Source organism: Pelophylax lessonae (assembly GCF_965119305.1).
Source record: "Pelophylax lessonae genome assembly, chromosome: 3".
Lineage (NCBI taxonomy): Eukaryota > Metazoa > Chordata > Amphibia > Anura > Ranidae > Pelophylax > Pelophylax lessonae.
This window is the reverse complement of record NC_138770.1, coordinates 331,256,010-331,278,307: the sequence shown is the minus strand read 5'-3', so window position 1 is coordinate 331,278,307 and position 22,298 is coordinate 331,256,010. Positions and strand designations below refer to the sequence as shown.

Here is a 22,298-nt window from a genome sequence, read left to right as displayed (position 1 = left end):
AAATTGCTATCATGTCCCCTCTCAGACGTCTTTTCTCCAGGGAAAATAAATCGAGCGATTGCAGCCGCTCTTCATAGGTAAGGTCCTCCAACCCCCTAATCAGTTTAGTTGCCCTTCTCTGGACTTTCTCCAGCTCCAACACATCCCTCCTGAGGACTGGCGACCAGAACTGGACAGAATACTCCAGATGCGGTCGGACCAGAGTTTTATAAAGTGGAAGGATTATAGTCTTATCTCTGGAATACATCCCTTTCTTTATGCATGCTAATATTCTGTTGGCTTTGGAAGCTGCCGCTTGGCATTGCATGCTGTTGCCTAATCTATCATCAACTAAGACTCCCAAATCTTTCTCCATTTTTGATTCCCCCAAGGGTTCCCCTCCTAACATGTATTGTGTTTTTATGTTTTTGGTCCCCAAGTGCAAAACCTTACACTTCTCCACATTAAACCTCATTTGCCATGTCGTTGCCCACTCCGTAATTTTGTCCAGGTCATTCTGTAGGATATCTGCTTCATGCTGTGCAGTTATTGTCCTGGCCAATTTTGTGTCATCTGCAAAAACTGATAACGAACTACTGATCCCTTCCTCAATGCTGTTTATGAATAAATTGAACAAGGTTGGTCCCAGGACTGAGCCCTGGGGCACCCCGCTTACTACCTCAGACCAGTCTGAGTATGCGCTGTTTATTACTACCCTTTGGACACGGCCTTTTAGCCAATTCCGTATCCAAGAGCAAACCCTGCTGTCGATACCTGCAGACCTTATTTTATAAATTAAGCGCTTGTGGGGAACTGTATCAAACGCCTTAGCGAAATCCAAGTACACCACATCCACTGGTCTCCCCCTATCTAGCTCACAGCTCACTTCCTCGTAGAATGCTAAGAGATTGGTTTGACAAGAACGCCCATTTGTAAACCCGTGCTGGTTACTACTGATGATGTTGTTGTCTTTAGCATACTCTACGATATAGTCCCTTATCATCCCCTCCAAAAGTTTACATATTATTGATGTCAGACTGACAGGCCTATAATTTCCCGGGATATGTCTCTGGCCCTTTTTGAATATCGGAATCACGTTAGCCTTCCTCCAATCCCCTGGTACATCTCCTGTCCTAATACTGTCAGCAAAGATCAGGAACAGTGGTCTAGATATAACCATACTGAGTTCCTTGAGCACTCTCGGATGTACGCCATCCGGGCCTGGTGATTTGTTTGTGTTAAGTTTATCCAGTCTTTCCCTGATTTCCCCCTCTGTTAGCCATAGTGGCAAGTCCTGTGTATTACTACTAACCATACAGTCATGGTCAGTGTACCCTTCCTTTTCCTGCGTAAAAACTGACGAGAAAAAAGAATTCAGCACGGTTGCTTTTTCAGTGTCCTCTGTAACCATCCTCCCATCATCGTTAATTATGTGTGCAATATGCACTGCCCTAGTTTTTTTGCTGTTGATATATTTAAAGAATTTCTTTGGGTTTTTTTTACTATCCTCCGCTATTTGTCTCTCAAAGTTGATTTTAGCCATCTTGATTTCGTGTTTACACTTCTTATTTTCCTCCTTGTATTGCTGGAAGGCCGATACTGTGCCCTCTGATTTATATTTCTTGAAGGCCAATTTTTTTCCCCTAATAAGTTTTTTAACGCTACGGTTTAGCCAGCCAGGTTTGGCTTTGTCTCTTCTAAATTTATTCCCCATAGGAATGCACTGCAAGATGCCTTTGCTTAATATTGTTCTAAAGCATTCCCATTTTTCCTCTGTGGTCAGTGATCCCAGGGTTTGGTCCCAGTTTACCCTTTCCATCAATGAGTACAATTTTGGAAAGTCTGCCCTTCTGAAGTTTAGGGTTCTTATGTTCCCCACTTGCCTTTTTATATTGTTATTTATACTAAATGTGATCATCCTGTGATCGCTAGAGCCCAGGTTGTCCTGGACTCCTACCTCCGAGATTATGTCTGGGTCATTAGTGATCAATAGATCCAGGATAGCATTCTCTCTAGTAGGGGAATCCACCAACTGCGACATGTAGTTATCCTGTAAGGTTTCCGTGAATAGCCGGGCCTTATGCGAGTGTGCAGTCCCCTCTTCCCAGTCAATGTCGGGATAATTGAAGTCCCCCAATATGATGACTGATCCTAGTTTTGCCGCTTTACCTATTAGTGCTAAAAATTCCAGCTCTACCTCCTCCCCTTGGTTAGGTGGCCTATAGCAAACCCCCACAACTACTTTTCCCTTATCTTCTTCCCTATCGAGTTCAACCCACACAGATTCTAAATCCATGCTCATCCCATCCGTAATGTCACTCCTTTCTAGCACCTTTATATTGTTCTTGACATAGAGACATACCCCTCCCCCTCTTTTACCAACCCTGTCCTTCCGGTACACCGAATACCCTTGGATATTGGCCAGCCAGTCATGTGCCCAAACATCAGCAGCAAAATATGTTAGAAGGAATTAATCTATATTTATTGAAAGTACAAAAAAAAGGGTATAAAAGGGATACAGTCATAAAGGTATCACAATACATGTATAAAATCACATGACCTATGAATGAACCATATGATCTAATTGTGGATCTACGCGTTTCGCTCACACTTGTTGAGCTTCTTCAGGATCCAAGTATACATGCATATAGAGAAAACTTTTTAATGACACAGTATCCTTAGCTTAAAATCATTTGATAAGTGTCATAGAAAATTGATGGGATCTTGAGATCTATGATTTGCAGAACAAATCTCAAAGAAAGAAATAGCCATATATTGGGGGCCAAGCCCGAGATATAATGTAAAAGAAGAAGAAAAGGGGAAAAAAGTAAAAGGGAGGGGGTATAACCAACATATAAGCCCCACAATCCAAAAACGCCAAAATGGACCAGTCCACAAGATAGGAAAATCAAGCCATGGAGGCCACCATAATATCATAAGCCGACCCAGCAGATATCCCAATGAGGCATATGACACCCAAAACATTACATTTTAAAAGTTGCCCTACAGGTAAGCTTATAAAAAGTCTTACCAGTAGGTGCCTTGGAAACAGCCTGAGCTTGCATTGCTTGGTAGATTTTAACATCGACTTAACATTGATGACATCTCAGGTGCATGCTCAGTGCTGTCTGCATTTACAAAACATTGAGTTTACCATAATTGCAGAGAACACCATGCCATGATAGTGACTCCCATGCGCATGAGTGAAAGTGATGGCAACGTGGCCCAGCCATTCAAACAGCCAGAGAATCCAGAAGAAAGACCGAGCAAAGATGGAAGCACCAGTAGCAGTGATAGCTCAGCACTGGAGGGCTCTTTTTCAAAGGTAGATCTGTCATAATGTGTTAATATGCAGTTCATGCTAGCACATTATGGCAAAAAACAGTGGGGGTTTCAAGTAATAATGATAGCTAATAACTCTGAATTGCTAGATCTTTCTTGTTTGATTTACTGTCAAACTTTCCTTTTTTTAGTATTCCCATTTGCTTCCCTTAGTTGGAATTACTGGTCTGCTTAAGCTGATATTGCATCAAAAGAAACATATAAGTCAAAAAATATTTTTGCGCTATATCAAATAGTGAATATAAAAATGATGTGAGAAAAGCTGCTAACACAGACCCATAGAAAAAAGCCCACATAATAAGTAACAGAAATTGTGTAGTGCTAATACATATAAAGTGCATATAATGATCAATATAATAGTGAAAAAAATAAATAAAATAAACGCCACGGAAGACGTCAACCAACGAAATGACAAAACTAGTAGGGTGGTTCCAGACGTGACGTAGCCACGCCCCCACTGTCGGTCCCTGTCTCCATCTGTACCTGCGGGATGCTGCAGCTTCGGTCTTGCATTATGATTCATGTCGGTTTTGCTTTTAACTTGAGTAAGTGTAACTTTTAATAAATAGCGTTTTATTTTTCAAACAGTATTACGCTATGTGCCCCTTCCTTTCTTTTTCCTTCATTAAATATATATGGGCTGTGTTCATATGAGGATTTCCTATATGGATCATTATTGGATTTGGCACCATTAGTATGAGAGATGTGTTCCTGTGAAATCTATATGATCCTTCTCCCATGATACCAGCAATTTGTGGTTTACCTATATGCTCTGAAGACCTTAAGGGTCTGGTAAGCAGTTTACCATACATTTATTTCACGGGTGATGCACAAGGATCTCTATATTGGATTTTTACTGGGACTATTGTTTCTTATTCGTTTTTTCATCACTTATATTAAGCACAATTTTTCACAATTTTTTTACCCACGGATATTATATTTATACCAGAGGACTTTTTCTTCATGTTTTTGTTCTGCTGGGATTGTTTATTTCCATTTACAATTAGAGTGTTCAATCATCATTCAGAGTGTTTTATATTTTATTTATTTTTTTTTTTTACTATTATATTGATCCTTATATGCACTTTATATGTATTAGCGCTACACAATTTCTGTTACTTATCAAAAGAAACATATTAAAAAAGATGAAGGGTGAATTACTTTTAATACCCCTTATAGGAAAAACTTTTTTCAACCTAAGGGCTAAGGGCACATCCAGCAGTGAATATTGATTTTTACTTTTTTTTTTTTGGGGAATTTCATATAAAAAAAATGTGAAAAATATTGTTATTTTTGCAAAATTGATGCTCTTTTTTGTTTATAGTGCATGATCAAAAAATCGCACAGGTGATCAAATACCACCAAAAGAAAGCCCAGTTTGTGGGAAAAAAAGGACGTCAAATTCGTTTAGGTACAGCGTCTCACGACCGCGCAATTGTCCATTAAATTCACGCAGTGCCGAATCACAAAATAGGCCCTGGTCAGGAAGGGGGTAAAATCTTCCAGGGCTTAAGTGGTTAATAACTTTTAGATGATCATTACTTTTTGAGCTACATTTTATTTGTTATGCTTACACTCAATTAATCCTAAGAACATTTACAGGGAAAATAGTTCTGTCGCCTTGAGAATAACTGGTTGACACAATATGTTTTTGAAATCACTGTTAACATCACAGAAAAAGAAACCTGTATGCAGCTGGATAGACAATCTACTAACAACTTCCATTTTATAATCTTACCACCCTTTCCCATTACATCAGGTGTGAAGAGTGTCTAAATATGACTGTACAGTCCAATTGGCACCAGAGTGAACCCATTTCACTTAATTCTGTGATAACCCATTTCCTCTTTTAGTGGAAACCTAAGTGAGGGAGGGGAAACTGCTACTCAGATATGCCAGCATATATTACTAAAGAGAGAGAGACAAGAAGAAGCATTTTCATTTCAGTACTAAGGTATTTCCTAGCATTTCTAAGTAAAACTAATGTACAGATCATAACACGTGGGATAACAAGCCTATAAAGAATACTATAAAACTGTGTGAATGTTTAATTAAGCTTTACCCATGTATGGCCATGATCAAACATTGAATGACAAATGTGACTTACATTTTTACCTATAATTATCGGGACTAGACTATTTTAAATAGTAATACATAATTTTCATACATAATTAATAAATAATACATAATTTTCAGGGTACAAAATCACTGGAAAGGAAAACTCTCATGTAACCTTACTCTTATAGTCTTCTTTACCAGAATCATTAGAATAGATATGAAATGTTCTAAACATCAATGTACATAAACATTACCAGTAATTGCAGTTGTCTTTCATTACTGATTTATCTTCATAATATGTTCCGGCTTTGAAGCACCCTGTCAATACAATTTGCAATATTAAAGCTTGAAATATTGGTTTCATTTACATAAAAAAAAATTGTTACTCAGGGATTTATACATAGCATATATGCATTAACATTAATATAGTTGCCCCAGATAAGTTCACAACGTCATGTCACACTCATAAATCCTGTAGAGGTAGCATGGAGGAAAGCAATTAACCTACTAGTACATGTCAGATTGCAGGAGCAAACCTTTGCAAGCACAAAGAGAACATACAGACTCTATGCAGATGGTGGCCCAGGTGGAATGCATTTGACATGATAATATATATATATATATATATATATATATATATATATATGGAAATGCCTTTATTACAGGATACACTCTAGCAGAAGCTTTTTAAATAGATTTTTTTTTTAATACTTAAAAAGCAGCATTAGAGGATGACTTCATCTTTGTTTTAAAAAACAATATTGTAATGAGCTTAACAAAGGTGCAGTTGATCTTTTAACCACTTGCCGACCGGTCACGTTGACCGTACTGCGGCAAAGTGGCTCAATTCCGTCCAGCGACGTAGACCTACGTCGCTGGACTCCTCCCCCTGTAGGCGCGCTCCCGCTGTTTTCAGTCACAGCGGGAGTCGGGCCAGGGGAGGAGCGGCGGCGATCGCCGCTGCTCTTCCCCGATCGTTGGGGAATCGAGTTTGGAGATCCGCCCGCTTGTGTAAACAGAGCGGGCGGATCTCCTAAGTGACAAGGAGTGACAGATTGCAGTGTTCAGCATAGCTGAACATGCGATCTGTCCTTGTGTCACTCAGTCACCTCCCCCCACACACGTCAGTAAGCACCAGGCATACATTAACCCCTCCCTCTCCAATAAAATTAACCCCTTCCCTGCCAGTGTCATTTTTACAGTAACAGTGCATATTTATAACACTGATTACTATAGAAATGTCACTGGTACCCCCAAAAGTGTCAAAAATGTCAGTCAAGGGTCCGATCTGTCCGCCGCAATGTCGCAGTCCCGCAAAAAAAAAATCGCAGATCGCCGCCATTACGCATTAAAAAAAACACCAAAAATGACAGAAATCTTTCCCTTAGTTAGTAAACGCAATAACTTTTGCGCAAACCAATCAAAATACGCTTATTGTGATTTTTTTTACCAAACATAGGTAGCATAAAACAAATTGGCCAAAAATTAAAAAAAATTTAGATTTTTACATTTTTTTGGAGGGGGAATTTCATATAAAAAAATGTTAAAAATATTGTTATTTTTTTCAAACTAAACGCTCTTTTTTTGTTTATAGCGCAAAAAGTAAAAATCGCACAGGTGATCAAATACCACCAAAAGAAAGCTCTGTTTGTGGGGGAAAAAAGGACATAAATTTTGTTTGGGTAAAGCGTCGCACGACCGCGCAATTGTCAGTACAGCGTACAGACAAAAGTCGCACAGCGCCGAATCGCAAAAAGTGGCCTGGACGTAAGACAGCAAAATCCTCCGGTGGTAAAGTGGTTAATGGAAATTTGTACTAAGAGAAATAATTGATGCTTCTCCTTCTGAAAAATGGACTACCGGACTCCTCCCTCTGAACAATGCTTATTGTCTAGCTATCATTCTAATGTGATTCATTCAGTAGGGATGGTCCAAAACAGGTATATTGCTAACTTCACATAGACAGAGATGGGCTGAGCACCTCCCATTCGGTTTAAGCCAGAACGTTCGAACATCGCAAAATTTAAGAGCTGAACAATGAACCCCATAAAGTCTATGAGACCCGAATTGGAAAAATCAAAAGTTCCCATTTTTAAGGTTTATATGCAAGTTATTGGGCATACAAAGGGTATGGGGGTCCGGGTACTGCCTTGGGGAACATGTATCAATGCAAAAAAAGTTTGTAAAAATGATAATTTTTAAATGGGCAATCATTTTATGATGCTTAAAGTGAAACAATAAAAACAAATCTTTTAAATACAGTGCCTGGGGGGGTCACACTAAGCCCTGGTTCACACCAGTGTGGCTTTGAAATCGCACTACTTCAGCACAATTTCAAAGTCGCAGATGAGTGCGATTTGCACCTCGGATTTCATTGCGGCTTGTGGCTTTATTTAACAGAAGTCTATGCAAGTCACATGAAATCCCAAAAAAGTAGTACAGGAACCTTTTTCAATGTTGCTGCATTGCATCACAATGATTTGAACGGTTCCATTCCACGGTGGCCGTAATGGGGTGTGACTTGTCATGCAATTTTGAAATGACAAATCACATAACAAATTGCACCAGTGTGAACCTTATTGTAATGCTTATTAAAATTTCATACAGAGATACTCTGACATTTATTTTTTAATGTGCATGTAGATACAAATTTGTGCATTAGTCATTAATAAAGTAAATGTGATTTTCTTTGCTGTGGAAAAACTTTAATTCTAATCTACTTTTAATTTGTACTGTTTTATTATTTCTTCATACATATATTTTGTTTTCCAGTTTAAGACAGACCATAAATTATCTACGATCAATATAAATGCTATATTCCACTTAAATCATTATCAGAACCTAGGAAATACTGTACTGTGTTTTACAAGAGCCTGGATGGTCAGTTAATGATGACTTAATAGTTAATAGTGGATTGTGGCAACAAAGGTATGTAAATTAGACAGACCATGGAAAAATCTTAGTTTATTTGGAAAAAAAGTCATTTGAATTGCGTATTTAATCCCCTTTAACACTTTAAATGCTTAGCGACCTCCCCACGCAGATATACTGTGGCAGGGTAGCTGCTCTGTGCCAGATCACCTACATAGTTTGTGAACTGACACTTCTGGGTCTGGGGCACGCGTGCCTGCTGCCGGCGGCCTGCTCCCACTGTGATTGGACACAGCAGGAGCAATCGGCGGGTCCAGCGGACATGATGTCTGCTGGGACCCGCCGATCATTCAGGAGAGAGGCAGTATGGAGGTCTGCCTATGTAAACAAGGCAGATTGCCATTCTGTGAGAGGGGAATGTGCTGATCCTGTGTTTCAGCTAAGCAGCAACACAGAACTTTACATTCCCTCAGTCAAAGCACATACCCCGCAGTTAGTAATCTCCCAGGGAACACAAATAACCCTTTGATTGCCCCTGATGATAACCCCTTCCCTGCCAGTGTCATTAGTACAGTAACAGTGCATATTTTTTAGCACTGATCACTGTATTGGTGTCACTGGTACCCAAAAATGTCAAAAGTGTCAGTTATGTGTCTAATTTGTCCGCTGCAATATCGCAGTCCCGCAATAAGTCGCTAATCGCTGCCATTATTAGTAATAGTAAAATAAATATATACTGTATGTATGTATATATATATATATATATATATATATATATACCATAGTTTTTAGCCATTATAACTTTTGCGCAAACCAATCAATATACACGCATTTGGATTTTTTTTTACCAAAAATATGTAGCAGAATACATATTGGCCTAAATAACAACTTCTGGACCGCCTGCTGCATATAAACTGCAGGAGGGCGGCCCGGCTACACAAAACCCCATACATGTATGTGATTTTGTGCAGGAGATGTCAGGGGCACGCGTGCCCCACTGAAGCACCACTCCCACTGTAATTGGACACAGCGGGAGCCAATCAGCGGGTCTGGCGGCCATTGAGGCCAGCCGATCGGCGGAATGACAGAACTGCGGCCTGCCTATGTAAACGAGGCAGACCGCTGTTCTCAGGGAGGAAGCTTAAACACAGATCTCTCTTTTTCTCTAGTGCATCCATTCCCCCTACAGTTTGAAAGCACTCCCTAGGAGCACACTTAACCCCTTGATCACCCCTGGTGATATTCCCTTCCATGCCATTTATACCATGTCCATGTCATTTATACAGTAACAGTGCATTTTTTATCACTGGTCCCCAAAAAGTGTCACTATGTGTCAGATTTGTCCTCTGCAATGTTGCAGTCCCGCTAAAAATCATTGATCGCCGCCATTACGAATAAAAACTATAAAAAAATAAAAAGTCCATAAATCTATGGATCTATCTATCCCATAGTTTGTAGATGCTATAACTTTTGTGCAAACCAATCAATATACACTGATTAGGATTTTTTTACCAAAAAAATGTAGCAGAATACATATTGGCCTAAATTGATGAAAAAATGTGATTTTTTAAATCTTTTTATTGGAAATGTTTTGTAGCAGAAAGTAAAAAATGTTTTTTTTTTTTTCAAAATTGTGGTTCTTTTTTGTTTATAGCGCAAAAAATAAAAACCGCAGAGGTAATCAAATACTACCAAAAGAAAGCTCTATTTGTGGGGAAACAAAGGACATCAAGTTTATTTGTGTACAGTGTTTCACGACCGTGCAATTGTCAGGTAAAGCAACACAGTGTCTTATCGCAAAAAATGGCCTGGTCATTAAGGGGGTAAAACCTTCTGGAGCTGAAGTGGTTAATGAAGAAATTCAATTGTTTCCATTTTCGTATTGAGAATGTTTTATAGCAGAAAGTTAAAAATATTGTTGTTTTTTTTTTCAAAATTGGTGTAGTTTTTAGAATATAGCGCAAAAAAAAAAAAAAAGAAAATGCAGAGGTGATCAAATACCACCAAAATAAATCTCTATTTGTGGGTCAAAAAAGGACATAAATATTTTTTGAAAACAGGGGGGGTAAACCTTCCAGAGCTGAAGTGGTTAAATTCTGGATTTGGAAAAAAAAAAAAAATCTGGGACTTGTAGAGCACAGGAGAATGTTTTCTGTGCACTCATTCCTCAACAGGATCCAGCTAAAGCTGATACACCAGACCAGAAAGTCCCTATCTGGCTACATCTGATGTTCAATTGGAGTGTCCTATTCACCTGCTCACTCTGATATACGCGTGATATACACTACAATCTGGTAAGGAGCGTCTATACTGGTGGCGGTACCACGAGTTCCTGCACATTTACTCTATTTGGCACAAGTTCATATACTTTTGGTAAGGGGTACCTATTTAGTGCGTCACACTTTTGCTTTTGGTGGAAGTCTTACCTCTTTATTAGAGTTGAGCGGACACCTGGAGGTTCGGCTGAACTTGAAAAAAAAGTCCGGGTCCGTGTCCCGGACTTTTTCCAAACTTTACCCGGACTCCGAACCCCATTGAAGTCAATGGGGACCCGAACTTTCAGGCACTAAAATGGCTCTAAAACACCAATGGAAAGGGCTAGAGTGCTGCAAATGGCAGCAAAACGTAGTTAAGAGCATGGCAAGTGCTCTGCAAACAAATGTGGATAGGGAAATAACTTAAAACAACAAAAAAAACAGAAAAATAAAACAATTTTCTTCATCTGTGAAGGACGAGGCCCATATGGAGTAGGAGGGAGGTTGAGGTGGTGGTGGATGTGGCGGTGTAGGTGGAAGCGGCGGTGGAGGAGGACGAGGTAGCCAACACTGCTTTTTTTCAGTCAATTTAAATGAGGGTACACCCCAAAAGAGTGAGAAAGATCAAAAATAGAACAATGGCTGGGTAAGGTCGGTATCCATCTCTATTCTGCACAAGGTATGGAAAAGTCCTGTGGGATCCATGCCTGGTTCATTTTAATGAACGTGAGCTTGTCCACATTGTCTCTGGACAGGCGGCTGCGCTTGTCTATGATAACGCCCCCAGTCGTGCTAAATACACGTTCAGATAATACACTGGCTGCAGGGCACGCCAGCACCTCCAAGGCGTAAAGGGCAAGCTCAGGCCATGTGCCCAATTTGGAGACCCAGAAGTTGAAGGGGGCAGACTCATCATTCACTACATGTAGGCGTGTGCACACATACTTCTCCACCATGTTGCTGAAATGCTGCCTCCTGCTAAGACGTTCCATATGAGCTGCTGGTGCTGCTGTTTGTTGTGGCGTGCTGACAAAGCTTTTCCACATTTCGGCCATGCTAACCCTGCCTTCTGAGGTGCTGGCGGTGCCCTGGTTGCGTTGGCGACCTCTTCCTCCTCCACCTTGGCCTTGTGCTTCCACTGTGGCCCCGCTGTCAGGTGGGAATGCCAGCAGCATCGCGTCTACCAGCGTGCGCTTGTACTCGCGCATCTTGCGATCGCACTCCAGTGAGTGAATTAAGGACGGTACGTTGTCCTTGTAACGGGGATCCAGCAGTAATCAGCACAAGTTAGAATGTGGGCAATTCGGCGGTTGTTGTGGAGACACTGCAGCATGTAATCGCTCATGTGTGCCAGGCTGCCCAGAGGCAACGAAAGGCTGTCCTCTGTGGGAGGTGTATCGTCTGTGTCCTCTGTATCCCCCCAGCCACGCACCAGTGATGGCCATGAGCTGGCCTGGGTGCCACCCTGCTGTGAACATGGTTCCATCTCCTCCTCCATCTCCTCCTCATCCTCCTCATCCTCCAGAACTGTGCCCCTGCTGGACAATTGTGTCCCTGGCGTTTGTGGGTGCAGGAACCCACCCTCGGAGCCACTTGCGAATAACTGCCCTGAAAGCCTTGGAAATGTTACCTCTTCATCCTCCTCCTCCTCATCCTGTGCCACATCCTCTTCCATCATCGCCCAAATCGTTTTTTTGAAGGAGGCATAGAAGTGGGATAGTTAAGTTGACAACGGCGTCATCGGCACTGGCCATGTTGGTGGAGTACTCAAAACAGCGCAAAAAGGCACACAGGTCTCGCATGGAGGCCCAGTTATTGGTGGTGAAGTGGTGCTGTTCCGCAGAGCGACTCATGCGTGCGTGCTGCAGCTGAAACTCCACTATGGCCTGCTGCTGCTCGCACAGTCTTTCCAGCATGTGCAAGGTGGAGTTCCACCTTGTGGGCACGTCACATATGAGGCGGTGAGCGGGAAGGCCGAAGTTACGCTGCATCGCTGACAGGCGAGCAGCAGCAGGGTGAGAACGCTGAAAGTGTGCACAGACGGCCCGCACTTTCTGCAGCAGCTCTGACATATCGGGGTAATTTTTAAGGAACCTCTGCACCACCAAATTCAGCACATGCGCCAGGCAAGGGATGTGCGTCAAACCGGCTAGGCCCAGAGCTGCTATTAGATTTCGCTCATTATCGCACACCACCAGGCCGGGCTTGAGGCTCGCTGGCAGCAACCACTCGTTTGTCTGCTGTTCCATGCTCCTCCACAACTCCTGCGCGGTGTGTGGTTTTTCCCCCAAACAGGCAAGTTTTAAAACTGCCTGCTGTCGTTTACCCCTGGCTGTGCTGAAGTTGGTGGTGAAGGTGTTACGCTGACCGGATGAGGAGGCAGTAGAGGATGAGGAAACGGAGTAGGAGGAGTTAGGAACAGGAGGCAAACTGAAGCGCCCTGCAATCCTCGGTGGTGGAAGGACATGCGCCAAATTGCTATCCACCTCAGGCCCATCCGCCACTGCATTTACCCAGTGTGCCGAGATATAACGCCCCTGACCGTGCTTACTGGTCCACGTATCCGTAGTTAGGTGGACCTTGGCACAGATGGCATTGCGCAGTGCACACCTGATTTTTTCCCCCACTTGGTTGTGCAGGGAAGGGATGGCTTGCCTGGAAAAGTAGTGGCGGCTGGGCACGATGTACTGTGGGACAGCCACCGACATAAGGCTTTTAAAACCGTGCGTCTCCACCAGACGGAATGACAGCATTTCAAAGGCCAAGAATTTTGAAATGCTGGCATTCAGGGCCAGGGATCGCGGGTGGGTAGGGAGGTACTTCCTCTTCCTCTGAAGTGTTTGGGAGATGGAAATCTGAACGCTTCCACGGGACATTGTGGAGATGGTTGGTGACCCAGGTGGTGGTGTTGCTGACAGATCGTCTGTTTGCGGGGTGGCAGGTGCCGGTATCACTACAGAGGTGGATGAAGAGGCCGAGACTGCAGCAGAAGAGGAAGCAGGAGGAGCCAGAGACCTTTCTTGGTTTTAAAGGTGTCTACTCCACTGCAGCTCGTGCTTTGCACTTAGATGCCTGATCATGCAGGTTGTGCTCAGGTTAAGAAAGTTTATGCCTTGCTTCAGGCTCTGACTGCACAGGGTGCAAACCACTCGTGTCCTGTCATCAGCACATTTTCTGAAGAACTTCCACGCTAAAGAACTCCTTTGAGCTGGCTTTGGTGCGCTCGGTCCCTTGCTGCATTTGGCAGTAGCAGGCGTAGTGTCTAGGGCACGGCCGCTCCGCTTCTGCACCCTTCTCCCTCTTCTGCTGTGCTGGTGGCTCTGTGCGACCACCGCCTCTTCCTCCAAACTACTCAGGTCACCTGCATGACCTTCATTCCATGTGGGGTCGAGGACCCCATCGTCCTCCACATCTTCCACCCAGTCCTCACCCGTGCCCTCCTTGTCGTTCTCCACAATTCTGAGTGCCGCAGCAGTTGGCACCTGCGTTTCATCATCATCGGAGACGTGCTGCGATGGTCCTTCCATGTACTCATCTTGAGAAATAAGTGGTTGGGCATCGCTGCACTCAATCTCTTCCACTTCTGGGGCAGGTGGATGGCCCTGGGAAACCCTGCTGACAGAGTCATTAAAAAGAAGAAGAGACTGCTGCATGACTTGGGGCTCAGACTGCTTGCCTGATTTGCAAGGGGGTGAGGTGAAAGACGGTTGGACATCGGCTGCAGGTGCCAACTCTGACCTTTCTGCAGTACACTGGGTGGGAGACAATGTGAAGGAACTGGAGGCACTGTCAGCAGCAAACCAATCTACTATCGCCTCTACTTGTTCTGGCCTCATCACTTCTAGAGGCGCATGATGCCCTACCAAATACTGCTGCAGGTTCTGTCGCCTACTCACACTTGAGGAAGGTGTTTCACTTGTGCGTGTAGCTGGCACAGATCGACCACGTCCTCTCCTTGCAGGAGCTCTACCAGCAGCACCATGACCCAGGCCACGGCCCCTATTTGACGGTCTCCTCATATTTCTGTAATTTATGATCTTGCCCTAGAAAGGTGTTTATTGAATAGCGGAACAAAACTACAACAGTATCGCACGGGTGTATCTCACAGTCAAATATGCAAACTATGCCGCAATTTAATTTTTTTCACCCCAAAAGGGTGTATATTGAATAGCGGAATAGAAAAAAGTATATAAAACGGTTTATCTCACACGTACAAACACAGACTAGGCCCCGATTACAATTTTTTGTACCCTAAAGGGAGGATGAGGATGAGGAAGAGGAGTAGGAGAAGTTCGGAACAGGAGGCAAACTGAAGCGCCCTGCAATCCTCGGCGGTGGAAGGAGATGCGCCAAACAAATTTAAAAAGGTGTATCTCACACGTACCGATACAGACTATGCCGTAATTTAATTTTTTACACTCCAAAAGGGTGTATATTGAATAGCGGAATAGAAAAAATTTTATAAAACGGTGTATCTCACACGTACAAACCCAGACTAGGCCCCGATTACTATTTTTTGTACAATAAAGGCAGGATGAGGAGTAGGAGGAGTTTGGAACAGGAGGCAAACTGAAGCACCCTGCAATCCTCGGTGGTGGAAGATGCGCCCCAAAAATTGGAAAGGTGTATCTCACACGTACCGATACAGACTATGCCGCAATTTAATTCTTTTTACCCCAAAGGGTGTAGATTGAATAGCGGAATAGAAAATATGATATCAAAAGGTGTATCTATCTCACACGTACAGACCCAGACTAGGCCCTGATTACTATTTTTTGTACCCTAAAGGCAGGATGAGGAGTAGGAGGAGTTCGGAACAGGCAGGAGGCAAACTGAAGCACCTTGCAATCCTCGGCGGTGGAAGATGCGCCCCAAAAATTTGGAAGGTGTATCTCACACGTACCGAAACAGACTATGCCGCAATTAAATTCTTTTTACCCCAAAGGGTGTAGATTGAATAGCGGAATAGAAAATATGATATCAAAAGGTGTATCTATCTCACACGTACAGACCCAGACTAGGCCCCGATTACTATTTTTTGTACCCTAAAAGGCATGATGAGGAGCAGGAGGAGTTCGGAACAGGCAGGAGGCAAACTGAAGCACCTTGCAATCCTCGGCGGTGGAAGATGCGCCCCAAAAATTTGGAAGGTGTATCTCACACGTACCGAAACAGACTATGCCGCAATTAAATTCTTTTTACCCCAAAGGGTGTAGATTGAATAGCGGAATAGAAAATATGATATCAAAAGGTGTATCTATCTCACACGTACAGACCCAGACTAGGCCCCGATTACTATTTTTTGTACCCTAAAAGGCATGATGAGGAGCAGGAGGAGTTCGGAACAGGCAGGAGGCAAACTGAAACACCCTGCAATCCTCGGCGGTGGAAGATGCGCCCAAAAAATTGGAAAGGTGTATGTCACACGTACCGATACAGACTATGCCGCAATTTAATTCTTTTTACCCCAAGGGTGTAGATTTAATAGCGGAATAGAAAATATGATATCAAAAGGTGTATCTATCTCACACGTACAGACCCAGACTAGGCCCCGATTAGTATTTTTTGTACCCTAAAGGCAGGATGAGGAGTAGGAGGAGTTCGGAACAGGCAGGAGGCAAACTGAAGCACCCTGCAATCCTCGGCGGTGGAAGATGCGCCCCAAAAATTTGGAAGGTGTATCTCACACGTACCGAAACAGACTATGCCGCAATTTAATTCTTTTTACCCCAAGGGTGTAGATTGAATAGCGGAATAGAAAATATGATATCAAAAGGTGTATCTATCTCACACGTACAGACCCAGACTAGGCCCCGATTACTATTTTTTGTACCCTAAAGGCAGGATGAGGAGTAGGAGGAGTTCGGAACAGGCAGGAGACAAACTGAAGCACCCTGCAATCCTCGGCGGTGGAAGATGCGCCCCAAAAATTGGAAAGGTGTATCTCACACGTACCAATACAGACTATGCCGCAATTTAATTCTTTTTACCCCAAAGGGTGTAGATTTAATAGCGGAATAGAAAATATGATATAAAATTGGTGATTTTTCAATAGCACATGTGAACACAGCAGTGTCTTATGTCACAGTCAGCTCTGCAGCAGGCTATGAAGGGAAAAAAAAAAGAAAATTCCCCTTTAAGTTTGTAATTTTTAAATAGATTAGTACAGACTATGCCACAATTTAATTTTTTTTAATCCAAAAGGGTGTATATTGAATAGTGGAATAGAAAAAAGTGTATAAAACTGAAAATCACTCAATAGCACATGTGAACACAGCAGTGTCTTATGTCACAGTCAGCACTGGAGCAAAAAGGCTATGAAGGGGGAAAAAAAAAATCCCTTTTAACTTGTAGTAAAATAGATCTAAGATGAACGCTGCACACAACTGACTGATAAAAATAGATTTTTTTTTCTCCCTCCTCCTCCTCCTCAGTGGGCTCAAGTGAGGGCAAAAAGATTGTTCACTGCATCACCCCCCACACAGCAAAATCGATGTATACTGTCCCTGCCTAATCTCCAGCCTGTCCCTAATATGCTCAATAAGATCGTTCACTGCACCACCCCTCACACAGCAAAATCGATGTAGAAGACTGACCCTGCCTAATCTCCAGCCTGGCCCTAAAATGCTCTAATAACTTTCCCTGCCTGCACTCCGACCTGTCCCTGCATTCTTTTCGGACACAATTTTTCACAGAATCACTGTCTGTCCCTAATCAGCAGCCAGCACGTATGATGTGTGCTCTGTCCTTAAACTACAGCAGAATGATGCGGCGCGCTGGGGGCTCTCGAACTTATAAAGACATGGTCACATGCTTCAGATGGCCAATCACAGCTACTAATACATTAGTAGACATGGCTGGGAAGGCTTAAGGCACACCAGTTAAACGCTTGTTGATTGGCTGTTGAAAGCCCGCCATTAAAAGCACGCCATTACATACAAAACAGGAAATAAAATGACCGAACACGGATTTTAAACCCGAACATACAGTAAAGTTTTCGGGTCCGTGTTCGGGTAAAAAAAATCCAATTATTCGGTACGAACACGAATAATACAGTCCGTGTTCGCTCAACACTACTCTTTATCTCATCCGGGATTATCAGAGGTTTATTTGGATCACAACACTATCTACTTATAAATGTGGATATACTGTACGTGTGATTCCATTTAAAGTTGGTAAGGAGCGTCTAAATCATTGGAGGATATCACTGATTTATGTTTCCTTACACTATTTGCTTCATTTATATTTACTCTGGTAAGGAGTACCTACATATTATTTTTGTCACACCTTTGGAGTTTACACTGGTGGTGATGGTCTCACATTCTCTATTGTGATTGCATTTTTATTTTCACAATTTTTGTTTGGTTTTACGCTATGGCGTTTATGTTTTCTATTACATGAAATTTCCATGCACCATGGTCTACTTAGAGTCTCCCTTTCAACTTCGGTAGAATCCATCAGGCCTCCATTTCCATTTGGAGTGTTTACTTCTATTGGCACTACTCTTATGATCTTTTGGTAAGCATATTACCATAGGGATTTCTGTGGATATCTTCTATTTCATCTGGTCTTTTTACATGGACTCATATGGACATTCATTTTTAGTTCATTTATCACATTGCTTAGCGTGACTTATTTATTTTCTATTTTCTTGTGGGTGTTGGTCACACTTGAAGTTGCTGCTGGTTTACTTTATTTGCAATAGTGCAGTTGTTCTTCTTTTTTATTTTTTTACGTGGAATATTGTCATGTATACCCACCATTAAATCAGTGGGTTTGGTTGTTGGGCAGTTAATGGTGTGTAATACTGCACAATATTCCCGTGGTGATTTCTGTTAGGTTCTCTTTTTTTTTCCGTTCAGCCCACAGGCTGCATGAAAAAAAAAAAACTACACTACATGCCAAACAAGGACCAGCAATGTACTGGTACATTGCTAGACTTTGAGTGGTTATACCAGGATGATGCCTGCAGATTTAGGTTTTTTACAGCCAGAGGTCGGCTTACATGTAAAAGCAATCCTAGCAGATAATTGGCCGATAGACTGCTTTTACATGGAGTGGGAGGGGACCCCCCCCCCGCCGCCTTCCGCCAACATCCGTGGTTTTTCTCTGGCTCTCCTGTCCCACCGGTTAACCCAAGAGTGCAGCCGGTGGTTCAATTATCTAACCATAGAGCAGATTGGAGATGAGATTGGCTCCAATCATCTCTATGGCCTAAGATACCGGAAGCTACGAGCATTTCACGAATTCTGTTTCGCCAGAAATAAAAAGCGCCATTGGGAATTTGGGAAAGCATCTTATCACACCAATTTTGGTGTGTTCAGATGCTTTAAGGTCAGAGGAGAGATCTAGAGTCTAAAAGACCCCAATTTTTTTTAAAAAGAGTACCTGTCACTACAGATTGCTATCATAGGGGATATTTAAATTCACTGTGATAACAATAAAAATGATAAAAAAAAAAATGAAAGGAAAGGTGTCAAAATAACATAAAAGCAAAATAAATAAAAAAAAAAAAAAATCAAGCACCCCCTGACCCCCCGTGCTTGCGCGGAAAGGCGCAAGCAAGCATTGGTCTAGTGTCATATGTAAAACGCAATTGCAGCATGCATGTGAGGTATTGCCACGAACGCCAGGTTGAAGGCAGTAATTCTTTCAGTAGACCTCCTCTGTAACTCTAAAGTGGTAACCTGTAAAGACTTTTAAAGGCTTTTAAAAATGTACGTAGTTTGTTGCCGCTGCACAGGCGTGCACAATTTTTAAAGCATGTCATGTTTGATATCTATGTACTCGGCATAAGATCATCTTTTAAATGTTACCAATTAATTTGGAATTATATAGTGTATTTGTGCATTAAATTAAAAAAAAAATGTATTTTTTTTTGCAGAAATTGCGTTTGGAAAATCTGTGCGCAAATACTGTGTTACAAAAAATTTGCAGATATTTGAAGAAATATATAATGTTTGGGGGTTCAAAGTAATTTTCTAGTAAAAAAAAATATATTTTTTCATGTAAACAAAAAGTCACAGAAAAGGCTTGGTTTTCAAGTGGTTAGAAGAGTGGGTGATGTGTGGATACGATTGAGCATAAAATGCCGGGACAGTTCAAACACCCCCCAAATTACCCCTATTTGAAAAGTAGACACCCAAAGCTATTGGCTGAGAGGCATATTGAGTCCATGGAGTATTTTATATTTTGCCCTAAGTTTCGGGAATGTGACAATTTGTTGTTTTTTTTTTACACAAAGTTGTCACTAAATGATATATTGCTCACGCATGCCATGGGAATATGTGAAATGACACCCCAAAATACATTCTACTGCTACTACAGGGATACCACATGTGTGAGACTTTTTGGCAGTCTAGGACTCTGAAAACCAATCCCCACCTTCAGGCTTTCTAAGGGCGTAAATTGTTGATTTCACTCCTTACTACCTATCACACTTTTGAAGGCCATGAAATGCCAAGATGACACAACCCCCCCCCCCCCCCAAATGACCCCATTTTGCAAAGTAGACACTCCAAGCTATTTGCTGAGAGGCATGGTGAGTCCATGGAATAGTTTATATTTTGCCACAAGTTTCAGGAAAATTATATTTTTTTTTGTTTGTTTTTTTACACAAAGTTGTCAGTAAATTATATATTGCTCACACATGCCATGGGTATATGTGGAATGACACCCCCAAAATACATTCTGCTGCTTCTCCTAAGTACAGGGATACCCCATGTGTGAGACTTTTTGGCAGTCTAGCCGCGTACAGGACCCCTAAAACCAATCCCCACCTTCAGGCTTTCTAAGGGCGTAAATTGTTGATTTCACTCCTTACTACCTATCACACTTTTGAAGGCCATGAAATGCCAAGATGGCACAACCCCCCCCCCCCCAAATAACCCCATTTTACAAAGTAGACACTCCAATCTATTTGCTGAGAGGCATGGTGAGTATTTTGAAGCTCTCATTTGTTTTGGAAAATGAAGAAAAAACAGGAAAATGCATTTTTTCCTCTTTTTTCAAATTCCAAAACTTTGTGACAAAAAGTGAGATATGCAAAACACTCAACATGCCTCTATGCAAATAGCTTAGGTTGTCTACTTTCCAAAAAGGGATAATTGGGGGGGGGGGGGGTTGTGCTGTCTTGGCATTTCATGGCCTCCGAAACTGTAATAGGTAGTCAGGAGTGAAATCAACAATTTACATCCTTGGAAAGCCTAAAAGTAGGGATTGGTTTTCGGGGTCCTGTACTCGGCTAGACTGCAAAAAAGTCCCACACATGGGGTATCCCTGTACTCAGGAGAAGCAGCAGAATGTATTATGGGGTGTCATTTCACATATACCCATGGCATGTATGAGCAATATATCATTTAGTGACAACTTTGTGTAAAAAAACAAAAAAAAATAATATTGTGGCAAAATATAAAATATTCCATGGACTCACCATGCCTCTCAGCAAATAGATTTGGGTATCTATTTTCCAAATTGGGGTCATTTGGGGGGGTTTTGTGCTATCTTGGAATTTTAGGGCCTCCGAAACTGTGACAGGTAGTGCGGAGGTGAAATGCACAAATTGCGCCATTAGAAAACCTGAGAGTGTTGATTGATTTTCGGGGTCCCGTACACAGCTAGGCTCCCAAAAAGTCTCACACATGTGGTATCTCCATACTCAGGAGAAGTAGCAGAATGTATTTTGGGGTGTCATTCCACATATACCCATGTCATGTGTGAGAAATGTATCTTTTAGTGACAACTTTGTGTTAAAAAAAATAATAAAAAAATTGTAATTTTCCCAAAACTTGTGGCAAAATATAAAATATTCCATGGACTCGCCATGCCTCTCAGCTAATAGCTTGGGGTGTCTACTTTCTAAAATGGGGTAATTTGGGGGGGGGGGGTTGTGGTATCTTGACATTTCAGGACCTCCTAAACCGTTATAGGTAATGAGAAAATGCATGAAATTCTGATGGTGGGGATTGGATTTTGGGGTCCCGTACACAGCTAGGCTCCCAAAAAGTCTCACATATGTGGTATCCCTGTACTCAGGAGAAGCAGTAGAATATATTTTGGGGAGTAATTACACATATACCCATGGCATGTGTGAGCAATATATAATTTCAGTGACAACTTTGTGTAAAAAAAAATATATATTTTTTTTGTCATTTTTCAAACACCTGTGACAAAAAAATTAAATATTCAATGAGCTCAACGTGCCTCTCAGGACATTCCTTAGGATGTCTACTTTCCAAAAAGTGGTAATTTGGGGGCGTTTTGTACTGCCCTGCCATTTTAGCACTTCATTAAATGAGATAGGCAGTCAGAAATTAAAGCTGTGTAAATTCCAGTATTTACACCATAGTTTGTAGACGCTATAACGTTTGCACAAACCAATAAAAATATGCTCATTGAGATTTTTCAAAGACATGTTGATAAATACATTTTGGCCAAAATAAATGGCATAAATTGAGTATATTGGATATTTTTTAAAAGACAAAGTTGAAAATGTAATTTTTTCTCAAAATCTTTGCTCTTTTTTATTAATATTGCAAAAAATAAAAATCACAAAGGTGATCAAATACCACCAAAATAAAGCTCTGTTTGTGGGGAAAAAAGGATGTAAATTCCGTTTAGGTACAGCATTGCATGACCGCGCAATTGTTAGTTAAAGTCACACAGTGCAAAGTTGAAAAAAGGGCCCTGGTCTTTGAGCAGCCAAATCCTCCGGGGCTTACGTGGTTAAATATTGCATTTTTTTTCTCTTTGTGCATGTCAACATGCAAAACATGAGATTTCCTTTGTTGTGGA

The 22,298-nt window shown here is 41.9% G+C and overlaps 1 protein-coding gene across 1 annotated transcript in view; it reads right to left on the bottom strand.

Annotated features, from left to right (window-relative positions):
* The window catches only part of TINAG (tubulointerstitial nephritis antigen), a gene marked incomplete at its 3' end in the record, with an annotated part of 264,210 nt that overhangs the window by 229,919 nt on the left and 11,993 nt on the right, over nt 1-22,298 (bottom strand). Inside the window, exon 2 of the mRNA XM_082250233.1 lies at nt 5,634-5,697. Coding sequence (XP_082106359.1) covers nt 5,634-5,697 — 64 coding nt within the window. The remainder of the gene's footprint in view (nt 1-5,633; nt 5,698-22,298) is intronic.